General features: G+C 57.9%; 1 protein-coding gene across 1 annotated transcript; it reads right to left on the bottom strand.

Annotated features, from left to right (window-relative positions):
* Positions 1–3,141: 3,141 nt before the first annotated feature.
* LRRC15 (leucine rich repeat containing 15) lies at positions 3,142–13,684 on the bottom strand. The gene is made up of 2 exons (XM_008266682.5): positions 13,573–13,684; positions 3,142–5,695 (listed from the first exon to the last, which is right to left on the bottom strand). The coding sequence occupies exon 2, from the start codon at positions 5,688–5,690 to the stop codon at positions 3,936–3,938; it is 1,755 nt and encodes a 584-aa protein (XP_008264904.3). The 5' UTR covers positions 5,691–5,695; positions 13,573–13,684; the 3' UTR covers positions 3,142–3,935.
* Between the last annotated feature and the right edge of the window lie 376 nt (positions 13,685–14,060).

The following is a 14,060-nucleotide window of genomic DNA, read 5'->3' as shown; positions in this document are numbered from 1 at the left end:
AGCTCACTCCTTTAGTTAATGAGCTTTGTTGAACCTATCCTTAAGGTCCCTTCAGCCACAGAGGCCTATGGTTACCGTTTATGGTTTCCTTGTTGGTCCCCACTCACTTTCACAGCCTGTTCTCAGCCCAGAATCTACTCTCAGTGAGGCACTGTCCAGGTCAGCCTGGCACACGTGTGGCAAGAGCACCGCCAGCGTGCGGTCCTCCAGCCAAGGCATCCAGAGACAGCCCGTGTCCTGTGCATATTGTTTATTGCTGATTCTGTACACCAAATGTATTACAAGCAGCACCTAGCAAAAGACAGACCCGCCCACCCTGCCCACCAGGGCTCACACTCTAGCAAACCCCAGCAGCCTAGAAATCTCTAAATGCATCACCAAGCACTTGGGTGTATTTGCAATGATTCTCTAAGCAAGCTGAACATGATCTGCATTGGAAGGAGAGGGGCTGGTGGCAGCAACCTCCTCTTTGGAGAAGGGACCTGGAACCAGGAGGTGTTTCACTGGGCTGTGGCTGCCCACCTGTCCAGACCACCATTGCCTGCCCAAAACCCAGACATGGCTCTGACTGCGGGATCCACGGGCTGAATCTTGCAGTGGTTTATAACAAAAAGCGAGGACGCATCCCACATCCGTTTACCCACGCCAGCTTTCCACTCCCCATAAGCTTCCTGGGTTTGGACGTCAATTCCTAGAACAGCGACATTTGAAAGGTTGCGGAAGCTGTGGGGTTGCCCACGGAAAGTTGGAAGAACCCTGCTGTGTCTCTAAATCCGAGAGAGGAGCAGTGGACCCACAACCCAACAGGCCCCGTGAGAGCAGGCAGATTCTCTGTAATGCGTGGGCGAGTTCAGTCTCTCCCTGGATTTACAAAGCTCTTGATGTACACAGCACCAGGTGAGTTCCAATGACGAGGCCGAGGGGAACAGCAGGAGGGTGGCTCCCATTTCCTTGGGGCTAATGACAAAAGCTGGCACAGGCCAGGAGGCCTTGCATAATGTTTGAAAGAGAAGCAGAGCCCAGAGCCTGTGGAATCAGGAGCAGAGCGAGCAATTTTCTACTTGGCACAAGGGGAGTGCTCATATCACAGGAGTGTTCTGAGGGCTGAAGAGGGACCATGTGCCCCACGTGTTAGTGGGTGTCTGTGCACAGTAGGCACTTTAGTGGCTCTCATTGACGTTTATTCTCTTTCCTCCCACATGGACTGCCCCTCTCCCTGCTGTGAAGGCTGCTGGGTGACTGGCCAGGCGGCCTAGAAGGTTCACATAAAGCAGTCTGGGGAAGCTTTCTACTGATGAAGGCCATCTGGGTATTTCCAACATTACCCACAGGCTGTAAGAAGTTATCAACTTTGAAAAATGAGCCTGCTCCAGACTTATTGAATTCCGAGTTCCACCTGCAGAAACCTTGTTTGGGCCACACCAGGTGATTCTGCAGGTCTTATATGGCCCTCGGCCAGAAGTTCCCCACCCCTGATTAAAAGGGAACGCCACCTCAGGCGCTCCCAGGCCCGGTCACTTGAAGACAGCTGTCCTCGGGCCAGCCTTTGGGCCAGAGAGAAACAGACTCCAATGTCATGGCCAGTGTGAGAAACACTCAGGGGTTCTGAGCTCTTGTTTGTGTACCTGGAATGAAGAGGATTCACCGCCCCTCCCCCGGCCCCCCAGCCCTGGCCACTTGTCCCCAGGCTGGAGCCAGCACACAACAGCACATGATGGTTCTGAGTAGAGGGACGTGGTGGCAAACCGTGCCTCACGCCTGGAGGAGAGCAGGCCTGGCTTCCCCTCCGGCCCCAGGACCACCGGAGCAGCGGCCGGCAGCACCATGATGCTCCCGCCCCCTCCCCAGGCTCACTTCTTCCCGGGCACCAGAAAGCTGTGGCACATGTCCATTGGTGGCTACGGACATTTCGAAAACGCACCGAAGATGCAGGATTGGCCTTGGCCAGATGGTGCTTTGTGACACAGCCCCGCCTGTTCCAGATTCCCTGGGATAGAGAGTAGAACGCTACAGGTGCATCCATTTTCACAAACATCCCTTCCAGGACCCTTTCTGTTGGCGGATGGGAGAGGAAATCAGCCTTGTGCTGCCAAGACCCCCTCTCCGACCCTCGAGGAGACTTCTTACATGTTCTGTGGGGCAAAGGGAATGAGTGAGGGTCAGCTAAAGATCTTCCCTGGGCAGACAGAAAGCCCTGAAATTCTCCTTTTCACTGTTTTTGCTCTTCACCTGGTAGACCAGTTGTCCAGAGAAAGGCCTATGTTGCCATGAGCATAATTGTTTTCAATGGTGAGTAAACACAGGTATAGTAGAAAGCGTAGCAAAGGTGCTGGTGTGATTTCCATTCAAGGAAGAAAATAACCCTGGACCAAACAACCCAACTCTTAGAACCGGAACACGGGAAGGAGGAGCTCCCAGGAGCCCGCAGTCCCCGGGTGCCCAGCCAGCAGCGTGTCTGACCCCTGCTATACGTGAGCGTGCTGACTGGTGGCTGCTGGCTGACTACTGTGCATGGAGAATTTTCCACGACATTAGACAGATCGCTCTATGCTGCTACATGTGGTTGTTCAATTAAAGGATCTCATCTCTGAGCTATTTCACTTCCCCCAAATGGAGAATGAAAATTAAAAACAGAAACAGGCCCATCATGCCCATAAAAGGGCCTCCAGCTTGTTGGCAGGGAGGAGGGCGTGGTCACACAGCCAGTGTGGCTGCCTTGGGGTCTTAGGATTTAATAAAATCTGTTGCCCAGGCCAGAGTCTCCTGTCCTGTCCACGCCACATCTCCTCCTCCATCCCTGGCAGCTGGGCCTTTGCAAGGGCTGGCCTGGGCCAGGAGCAGGGAGGGGCCCATCCAGCTCCAGGGGACCAGGTCTCAGGCAGATCAGTGCCATTGCCGGAAGCCCGTGTTCTCCAGGAAAAGCTGGGGGCGGGGACACTGACAAAGCTGTTCCAGGATGCTGACTACATGGGCATTTGGTTTGTGAACATTCTCCAGGCCACGTGCTTGCCGCCATGTTTGTTCCATTTCAATGAGAAGGCAAACAAGAAAACCCCAGGGATGAATATGAGGAACCTCCCCCCCCTGCCCAGGGCACCAGGCTCCTTTCTCCATCCAGTACCAATAAGCTGATGTCAGTGCTTGTGGAAGTCAGAAATTCTACATGCTTTTATTCCTTACAGGGCCAAGATGTCACAGTTTGTAGACAGCATTCTCTAAAGGGCTGAACTTGCAGCACCAGTGCCCTCCCTGCCTTTCCAGGTGATGATGACGAGAGAGGTGCTGGCGACAGCCCTGTCCCCAGGACCTAAGAGCAGGATGCTCCTCTCGTCACGGCATCCTCAAAGCCAGGGTGCTCGGCAGCTCCTGGGAAACCAGCTACGTGGGTGGAGGCTTACTGAGGACAGAACTGGCTCTGCCTCGAGCTGCAGAAAACCCAGGGAGGAGCTTCCGCCCGAGAAGGCGGGGCCAAGCCCTGGCCCAGGGCCCAGAGGAGAAGAGCGAAAGAAGGGGTGATCGACTTACACAGGACCCAGCAGCGGGGCTGGCCCGGGAGAGAACTACGCCCAGCAAGTGAGCAGCAGGCTTGGAAATAACTGAGTCTACAGAAGCCAGGAGGGGCGTGGGCATGGGGCAGGCTGTCCTTGGAAGACAGGTGTGAGGATTCGAGGGAGGTGCCCTCTTGAAGGAAACCCAAGGGTGGGAACTGGGAATCCCCCAGGCTCTTGCCGTGGCCAGGTGGAGCTCCCTGCTGGGAAGAAGGTCCTCCCACACCTGCTTCTCTCCAGGAAGACCAGGAAAAGGTGGAGGCACCTTTCTCCAGGGCCCAGACAGAGCCACCGGGGAGACAGCTCTATGGACCAAGCAGGGGAGGCAGATGGATGAAATCTGCAGCCCCTCTGAGGCCCCAGTCCCCAGCCCCGCCTCCAGCCTCCCTAACACTCGTTGGGTGCCTTCATCTGCATCAGGACCGCCTGGCTCCTCTTCTTACAGCAGCAACAGCAGATGCAGGCCGCTAGGGAGCAGGCCAGGGCAATGACGCCGATCACAATGGCGGCGATGGCCAGTCCGCTCTGGGCCCGGGTCATGCCCCATGTGCCGCGTTCGTCGGTGGCTCCGATGGTGGTCAGATCCGTGTAGTCTTCCATGGGGCTGGTGAAATCAGTGGTGGAGGAGATGAACGTTGTGTCAGTATAGACGGGTGTGTCAGGGTACCGTGGGGTTTCTGGGTAGCTGGGCACCTCAGGGACGGCTGGGACCTGGACACTGGGGGCCGCGGCATTGATGTTGACGATGACGATGGACTGGCCTCGGACATTGGCAGGGCTGAAACACACCGGGAGGGTGTCGGTCCCTAACCTGGGCTTGTTGAGCAGGAGCCAGTTGCGGAGAGGCAGGATGCCTGGGTCGCATCTCCAGGGGTTGTCGTAGAGCCGCAGCTCACACAGGTTCCCCAGGTGGTCGAAGACGCCCAGGGGCAGGTTCTCCAGCTGGTTGTTCTGCAGCTGGATGGTCATGAGGCCGTTGACGTTGGCGAAGATGTTGCCCGGGAGCTGTCGGAGGCGGTTGTTCTGCAGGGAAATGTTCTGCAGGTTGGCCAACATGCGGAAGACATTGCTGTCCAGGTCCTGCAGCGCGTTGGTGTGCAGGGACAGCTCTCGCAGCTCCGAGAGCCCGTTGAAGGCGCCCGGCGAGATGAAGCTGATTTGGTTGCGGCTAAGGATGAGGACCTGCAAGGAGCCGAGGTTGCTGAAGACGTTGTCGGGGAGAGAAGTGATGTGGTTGTCGTACAGCCAGAGCTCCCGCAGGTTGTGCATGGGCCCGAAGATGCCCGGAGACAGCTCCTTCAGGGAATTCCCGAAGAGGGTGAGGCGGTTGAGCTGGGGCAGCTGCATGAAGATGCCGGGGGGCAGCTGCGAGATGTGGTTGTTGGACAGGTAGAGCCTCTGCAGGTTGCGGTTGTTGTGGAAGAGGCCGGGGGACAGCGTCCCGATCTGGTTCTGCTGGAGGGCCAGCTCCTGCAGGTTGCCCAGGCCGTCGAAAGTGCCCATGGGGATGTCCGAGAGCCTGTTCTCATACAGCCGGAGCACCTGCAGGTTGCCCAGGTGCTGGAAGACCCTGGGCGACAGGTGGGTGAGGCTGTTCTTGCCCAGGTTGAGCTTGGTGAGCCCCACCAGGTGGTCAAAGACGCCGTCGGGGACGTATTCCAGGTGGTTGCCATGCAGCTGCAACTCCTTCAGGTTGCTGAACTGGGAGAAGTGGGCCGGCTGAATCTGCACCAGCTGGTTACTGGACAAGAGGAGCGACTCGAGGTTGTCGAGGCCCTGGAAGAGGCCGACGGGCAGAACCTGAAGCTTGTTGTTGGCGAGGCTGAGGTAGCGCAGCGAGCCCAGGTTGCGGAAGGCCCCCGGCATGATGTGTGACAGCTCGTTCTTCTCGATCCTCAGGGCGATGAGGGCGGAGATGTTGAGGAACGGGGACTCGTTGAGCTCTGTGATGTGCGTGTTGAGGATCTGCAGGCTCATGGCGTTCCAGGGTAGAGGGGTGGGCACCGCCACGATGCGCGCCCCCGTGCACTCCACCTGGGAGGCCCTGGAGCAGGTGCACTCACTAGGGCAGCCATAGTAGGCCAGCCCTGCAGCCCAGGCCTGGCAGCCCACCAGCAAAAGGAGATAATGTCTCGGCGTCATGGCCTCTGCAAGGGGAGATAAGCGCACGTTAGCCAGGGTCAGGGCACGGACAGCACCGACTAGGCTTCAAGCCCTGTCATCGCGTGCCCAACTCACACTCCCTGTGCTGTGGCCTGCAAGCCTCTTTGCCTTCCCCCAGGCCTTCCCACGCCCACACCTTTACTGGAGTGATTTCCCCCACCTTGAGAGCTCTCCATCCTCATCCAAAGCTTTCCCATACTTCCAAGTCTAGCTCAAGTGCAACAGCCCATACAGAACTCCCCGAGGCCACAGCTTGGTGTTAGTTACTCCACCGTGCAGGTGGTCTTTCCAGCCCCCATCACTGCCCATGCAATGACAGGGCATGGGTCATGTGCCTGTCTGTCTCCTTCCTTAGTCAATAAGCTTTGTGAGGACAAGGAGTTCATCTTGTATCCTGAAGGTTCTTCCACAGGGCAGGGCCTGTGTCTTACCCATCTCTGTGTCCTTCACAGCACCTGAAGATGCTGGTGGAACCTGGCCTTGGCAGGTGGAACAGAGAGGAAATGAGAGAGCTGGCGCTGTGGTGCAGCGGGTTAAAGCCCTGGCCTAAAGCACCAGCATCCCATATGGGCGCAGGTTCTAGTCCCGGCTGCTCCTCTTCCAATCCAGCTCTCTGCTATGGCCTGGGAAAGCAGTAGAAGATGGCGCAAGTGCTTGGGCCCCTGCCCCCGCATGGGACACCTGGAAGAAGCTCCTGGCTTCGGTTCGGCGCAGCTCCGGCCGTTGTGGCCATCTGGGGAGTAAACCAGCAGATGGAAGACCTCTCTCTCTGTCTCTACCTCTCTCTGTAACTCTGTCTTTCAAATAAATAAAATAAGTCTTAAAAAAAAAAAAAAAAAGGAAATGAGAATAAATGTGACCCGAACCTGGGGGAGGGGACACGTTAAGGCCACCAACATGGCGGCTCCCAGGAGGGACTGTGCAGCCGGCAGAGTGAGGACCATGCTGCTGATCTGCTGGATGGACAGAGACGCTGACTCCTCTGCACCCTCACCACAACCAACAACTGTCCCTTTGTTAACCCTTTCACAGGCGCTCCACCCAGGTTTCATGCAAACCACCTTCCCAGTACAAAGAAATGCTCTACTGAGGCCACAGCCTGTCTGGCTGGGGGAGGCCACTCTGTCTCAGCTGCTGCCTGCCTTCTGGGTGTGAGTCCCTGTTTCCACAAAGAAACGACTGGGTGGCCTTTAATAAGTCCCAGAAAACTCAGGAAGCACTTTGAGCTAACGGGGAGGGGGGTAGGTCCAGATGCTCCCTGCGGCACAGAGCTGACCTGGGGATGGAGCCAAATTCACTGCAGTTTGAGTGTTGGAAGTCACTATGACCATGATAAGCATCCGTTAGTGTGCATGGTTTGTGCACTTGTGTGTGTGTGTGTGTGTGTGTAATGTAGAGATATGGGATGTGGCTACCACGCTCATACTTAAGGACCACTATCTGTTTGACCTTGAATGAAGCTGGAGGCCTGCGAACTGTAGCTTCCTCACCCGTGAATTAAGGATGATAAGCTCGACCTCCCCTTGGTGGGGTTGTCGTGAGGTGCAGACAGGGAACGGGTGCGGGGCATCCTGAACAGTGCTGTGCTAAGGAACAGGGACGTGCAAACGTGAGTGGCTGTGCCAAGAGGAGGCAGGAGGCCTCAGGGTGCTTCTAACCCAGCAAGCTTAGTCAAGGGACCAATGCTTCTGTTTGTGCATGAGAGTGTCTGCAACTTCTGTCCAGGTTCAAAGGCGCCTGCACCTCCTGGAGGGCTAAGGGCTTGCTGCTGGCCCTGCCCTCCCATCATTTTATGGGGATGCTGGAAGCAGGGACACTGAGGCTCAAAGCATGAAGCCCCGGCCTCCAGATCCTTAGCGAGTCCTCCGAGCGTTAATGGGATGTCTCTCCTTTGATGAGCACAAGTCCTGACTCACAGGCAGGAGTCTCAGATGAAGGCGTGGAGGGCAGACACCAGCAGGGTGTGGAAGGCTTCTCTCTGCCCTCTCCCTGTGACCCTGAACTTGTGGGCTCTGGAGTTCAGAATAATCCAGGCTTTCCGATGGCCGCGGCCCCATGCACCTGCCCTTACCCCCAGCAGGCTCACTCTTGTTGGGTAAACCCAAACTCACCTCCCACCCACACAGACCTTGATTTTTGTTTTGCTTATATACCCAACCCCTGACCTCCTGTACTTCTGCATTGGGGACTTGACTGAGTATGCAGAACTGTGAAAAAAAAAGAAAGGAAAAAGAGGACTCTGGCCAACAGAATCTAGGTGCAAAGGAACAGCGCCAGGCTCGGCTGTGCACTCATCTTTACCTACTTTTGTTTTTGTTTTTGTTTTTTAAGATCGATCTATTTATTTGAAAGGCAAAGTTACAGAAAGGCAGAAGCAGAGAGCGAGCGAGATCTCCCATCCGCTGGTTCACTCCCCAGATAGCTGCAATGCCCAAAGCTGTGCTGATCCAAAGCCAGGAGCCAGAAGCTTCTTCCGGGTCTCCCACATGGGTTCAGGGGCCCAAGCACTTGGGCCATCCTCTACTGCTTTCCCAGGCCACAGCAGAGAGCTGGATCACAAGTGGAGCAGCTTGGACTCGAACCAGCGCCCATATGGGATGCTGGCATTGGAGGCAGCAGCTTTACCAGCCATGCCACAGCACCAGCCTCTGTACACTCACCTTTAAAAAGTGCATGAACTTGTACAGACAAATGTTAGGTCACAAAGTGAATTGTCTAACAAGGGAGCACCGAAAAAGTGGCTCAACATCCACCCCAGGAGAAAGACGGTGCTTTTTGTAGACAATAACAAAGAAAGGAAGCTGCCCCCCAAAGCTACTGCGATCTGAGGCCGAATGAATAGAAGCATCAAGTGTGAAACAAAGGAGGTGACAGTCTCGCACACCTGCAGTGCTGTGTCCGGTTCCACTCCGAGCTTCAAGAAAGCCAATGACACACCAGGTGGGCCTTTGAAGCACTTCAAGAGGGCAGTGAGGGCACCCAGAGAGGCACCGTGGAGGGACAGGCAGCAGCAGCAGAGAAGATCTGAGGATACCATGAGCACCCCTTCCTCCGCATGCAGGGCTGCCCTGCGTGGGCCTCCACTCTAGTGTGCAGAAGTCGTGCAGTAGCAATTTCAGCTCAAAGACAGCTTGTCCAGAGTCGGAATGGACGACTCCAGGCAAGCAGTACGCTCGCGTCGCTGGAAGCGTGCGCGGCCTTTCGGTGAGGAAGCTGGAGGGAAGAGTCCTGCATCTTGTAGGGGGTGGACTCAAGACAGCCGATTCCCTGTCCACTGCCCAAATTTCAGGATCCTGAGGCTCCGAGTATAGGAGACCCACCTACCAGGATAATTGCACCTCTGCTGCCAGGGGTCTGTGTGGACACGTGCAGAGGGCTGGCCGCCCGTGGGTGCACATGTGTGAAAGATTTCCCGGGATGGCCTTACAAAACGTAAAGCTCTAGTTGTGCCTTCTGATGGGCTGGCTAGCACTTTTAAAAATAAATTTGAGAGCCAGAAAGAGAGAGCTCCCTCCCACTGGTTCACTCCCCAGATGCCTACAGTGACCAGCACTGGGCCAGCGCCAAAGCCAGGAGCCAGGAACTCAATCCAAATCTCCCATGTGGGTGGCAGGTGTGCAGGTGTGCAGGTGTGCAACTACTGTTGCCTGCTGCCTCCTGGAGTGCACACCAGCAGGAAGCTGTAATTGGGAGTGCAGGCAGGACCTGAATGAACCCAACACTGATAGAGGATGCAGGTGTCTTAACCACTAGGCCAAACATCGCTGCGGAATTCTTTTAAATGTAGATTCCTGTGCCCACAACGCTTCTCCGCGGGGTCAGAGCACGAGTATCCGAGACTAAATGAAGTGGCCATCACCTGGCAAGCCCAGGGCAGTCTCTGCTGTGTGCTGCACCTACAAGTGACCTACAAGCACCTACAAGCATAGGATGGAGTACCCCCAAGGACCCTTCTGGGAAGGGCGCGTGGCAGGGAGGGTGGAGGAGAGGAGAGACAATGCCGGGGCGGGGACAGGGCCACACTCAGTGCGACAGACATGGCAAGAATTTGCAGCTGGTCCTTTCTGTAAGTCCTCAGCCCACAGCTCCCGCCCCAGTACCACATGCTGTCGCCTCCTGTCTATGATGCAGCTGCCAACGACTGCCAGGAGGACCTCCGCGGAGCTCACCCCAAACCCAGTCGTAAGGCCCCGGGGGCGGGTCCCCTGGATTCCCAGAGAGGGCTGCAGGCGCGTGCACAGCCCGTGGCCTCCGGGAGCCCCGCACACAGCAGCCTAATAGCCCACGCTGCACTGTGCTGCTTGGCAGCCGTGACCCATGGCAGTTAAAGGCCCACAAAGCTGGCCTAATTACACCTCCCTCCCCCAGGCAGCTGGCGCGTCCTCAATCACAGTGACAACTCGGTCCAGCCCCTGTCCAGCCCCTGGGGAGGGGGCACAGCCTGGCGTCTGCCACTGGCCCGTGAAGTCGACAAAGTCAGGCAGACAGGACAGCCAGCTCACCTGGACAGCGACGCGGCCCCTCCCCAGGAGTGGAAGCGCCCTGTGACTCAGCGGCAAACACACAATTAGCCTCAGAGCCGGGGGCCCTGCTGCTGGACAAGTTGGGACTTCCCCGGCCTCCAATGCTCATCTACTCAGGGTTCCTTGGAGGGAGACCCCTTTGTGCTTCAAACCCCTCCCAAGTAAGACGTTCGGAGGATACGGCCAACCACCCTCCTACTCTGGCCTCCACGTAATTCGGAGTGGGAGTCTGTAAGCTCTGCTGGCCTCAGTTTCCCCATCTGGAAAGACTCTCGGGCAAAAGCTCCCTCACAGACGGGAGGCTGGACCTGGAGCCCAGCCTTTCTCTTCCTTCTCTCTCTTCACTGGAGGTCACACTGGACCGACACGGGGCTGGGCCCCGCCTGCATGCTGCGGCATCCGGAGCTGGTACCCTCTGCTCATGTCCACATTGTTTCCAAAGCTGCCAGGCAGAGCCAGCCCACCGTTCCGCACAGAGCCAGCAGCCGCTTCCTGGGACCCAGGCCTCTCCCAGCACACCAAGGGGAACCAAGGCCCACAAAGGGACTCTCTCGTCCTCTCATGCCCGCCCCGACACAGGGCTCCTAATTACCAGCAAGAGGGCACCCCACCAGGCTAAGGGCTCCCGAGAGAGGGGACGGGTACAGAGCAGCTGAGGCCTGGAGCCATTGCCGGGCCCGGTCACGCTGCCCGTTCATGCCAGGCCCACGGGGCTGAAGCCACTGCAGGGCTGAGAGGCTCAGGCCTCCATGCCCCCAGAGCCACAATGACTGGGGCTGGGCCAAAGCCAGGGGCCAAGATCTCAGTTCAAATCTCACTACTCACCACTCATGCCCCCAGAGCAGCACGTGAGCAACACCCAGGAAGCTGGGTTAATGGGACCGACCTCACGGCGATGCTGCTGGCACCTCCAGCGAGCTAACACGTGCAAACACTTAAGCAAGCTCCCGGCATGAGGTGAGTCCCCATCAATGGCAGGGACAACCACTGTCATTTTCGGAGCTGAGTAAACTCTTCATCTCTGGAGGCTCCACCCACGGAGACCTGACCCCTAGGGGTGGGTGGGGCCCAGGACTTTGCTTGTTTAGCAGAACCACCCCCCCCCCATCCCCATGCAACTCTGATGCAGGAATTCTCAGACCAACTGGGAACTCTGTCACTTAGCACCCAGAACAGAGACAGAAGGCTCAGCCAGGGGAGGCCCAGCCCAGCTCACCAAGTGCGTATTTCCTTCAGTGGCCCTTGCCGCAACCCCACCAGGAATCCGCGGCTCACGCCCAGTTGTACCCAGCAGTAGAAGTTACTTCCAGAAGTGGTACTTGGAGCAAGAGCTTCTTGGGAGCATCTGGTCAACCCATCTGGTCATTGTGTAGATGGGAAAATGGGGTGGGGGAGGTCCCTAGGGGGAAGGGGACTTGCCCAAGGACACACAGCTAGTTGACCACTCCTGACAGCCAGTCGGGACTCCTGAACCTTGCCACGACGCTTCAAGGTCTTGCCAGCCACATGGGGCAGTGCCTGAGAGTGGGGAAGAGGTGGCCTTGCTGTCCTCACCGCACAGAAGCTGAGGTTCACGTGTAGTCCACCCTCCACCTGCCCCACATTATTGGCCCCGGTCTAGTGCCTCTCCCGGCTGCCAGGCTGCATGGTTCCCGGGATCTTCTTTCAGGCTGCTGTGACACCAGTGTCCCTTGAATTCACTGGAGTAGCCCGGAGGTGGAGGGAAGGGATGGAAAAGGCTGACCCCAGTAATCCCAACACACATAGCCCCACCCTTCGGTTCCTGATTTAGGCACGCTGTACCCCAAACACTGAGCACCCCTGAACCCCAAGGCAAGACTGGCCACGCCCTCCTCTCCCCCTCTCCACCTCGCTCAATTGTTCACCCTCATCTCTCCCGAAATATTGTCCACTGTTCCAAAAAAGAAAATGAGTAAGGAAAATGGATTCCTCTCCAGCCCCTCTGAGGGGCTCCTCCCAGGGTGGGGAGGTCAGGCTCAGCTTCCTGCAGAAGCCACAGCAGGGCTGTAATTAGGTTGGCAAGGGAGCAGGAGCCACTGACAGTGCCCAGGAGAACGGGACCCTCCCCACGGGGCTTCTATGGAAGAAGCCACTCTCTCCCCTTCTCAGAGTAGCACCCGGGGCAGCCCCACGACACAGAGCCGGGTCCATCCCTGATCAAAGTCTCTTGGCTTCTCAATTCTGTGTCCCAAAAGCAAGGGAAGCCATGAAAACCCAAAGCTGCAGCCACGCTCTGGTGGCTGGGCTCCAGAGCAGCAAATTGCCATGTGAAACCCGGCCTCGGCGGGACCAAGTCAGGACGGCCCTCCTTTCTCCGCGTCTGGATTGACTTCCAGCCCGGCCACTGAGTAAGCAAGGCAAGGCTGCACCCCAGCCCTGACTCTCCGGGGGTCTGCTCACACCCTCCGCTGGCCCCGCCCCCTCCCGCGGGCTGAGCCACCCACCGCCTGACTCAAGGCCACAGACAAATTGGATTGTCTGGTCCTGAATTCAGCCCAGATGTTCAACTGCTGCCAAAGGGCAGAGCCAGCTGTCAGGGAGTGTCTCAGTCAATGGGGCCAGAGACAGCACCCAGAGCCCCAGGTGACCCCAAAGTGGATACGGGCCGGGGCCAGGACCTGCTGGAGGGCACACGCTTGGCCCCCAAGGTGGCATAGTGCTCTCATGCTTCGGCTCAATTGGGAAGGTCCAGAAAGTTCTGGTTTTCCACACTGGATTCCTTGGCTCTGGGTTCGGCTTCTACATTTGAGCAAGGCTCAAGAAAGGCAATGCTAAATCCACACCACCACCACCACCCCATGACAAATGCATCTCAGCACAGCTCCCCCTCAAAGCCCTCAGTGCCGCCCAGGCCGGGGGAGACGCTTCCAGAGCCGGGACACCCAAGCCCCGCACAGAACCGGCCCCACTCTGGGCCAGCAGCCGAATCCACACTGGAGCTGCGACCAGGCACCTGGGCAAAGCTGCGTTGGCAGCAACTCCGAGTCTGTGAACAGGACGGACCTCCCTCCCAGGACACTCGCAAGCAGAGGGTCTCCCTGGTACCGGCCAGACCCAAAGGCAGAGCAGCCCACCTGACCCCAGGGTCTGGTGTCCGGAGCAGTCAGCGGGCGCGGTCTTGGAGTCGCCCTCAAGCCCCAGCTGACCTCAGGGGCCGACCCCGTCTCCGCCAGAGCAGCTCCACCGGCTTTTCGGTGAGCATCCCAGGCACCACGCCAGCCCTGCCCCGTCCGGCTCTCTCCCGCGGCGGGCGGGCAGCGGGGTCCCCAGCAAGGGGTGGAGGGCCGGGGGCGGGGAGAGGACCGATTGGCACTTACCCGCAGCTTGGCGCCTCCCGCACGCCCTCAGTCGACCAGAGGGAGCCCCAGACGAGCACGCGGGGCGGCTCAAGGCTGCAGCATGAGTGCCGCTGGCCAGAGCCTCCCGGTATTTAAACGATTGTGGGCGTGAGTCACCGCAGGGGGCAGTGTCGGCGCGGGGGCGGGGGCCGGGGGAGGGGGCGGGAGGGCGCCACCAAGGGGATCACAGCCCGCGGGGAGAAACAGGAACCGGCTTCCCTCTTTTCTCCTTTCCCTCCTGTTTCTTACGGCCACGGTGGCTCTCGAGAGGGAGGTCCATCCTGCAAGGGACAGCGGACCGTGCACCTGCCTGGGGAGGGACCAGCCGCGCTGCCGATGGGGCTCCTGAGAACACGTTCATGCTCGCCTCTTTCTCACTCTTTTTATTTGAAAAGAGCATCAAGTTTACGGAAACTTTGCAGGAGGAACGCAAGGAGCACAGTACAAGGATGCTTCACCGCGTTCCC

Source organism: Oryctolagus cuniculus, chromosome 4, assembly GCF_051225735.1.
Source record: "Oryctolagus cuniculus isolate XC-2025 breed Fujian yellow rabbit chromosome 4, ASM5122573v1, whole genome shotgun sequence".
Taxonomy (NCBI): Eukaryota; Metazoa; Chordata; class Mammalia; order Lagomorpha; family Leporidae; genus Oryctolagus; species Oryctolagus cuniculus.
The sequence above is the reverse complement of the archived record's forward strand: the minus strand, read 5'-3'. Positions and strand labels throughout refer to the sequence as shown.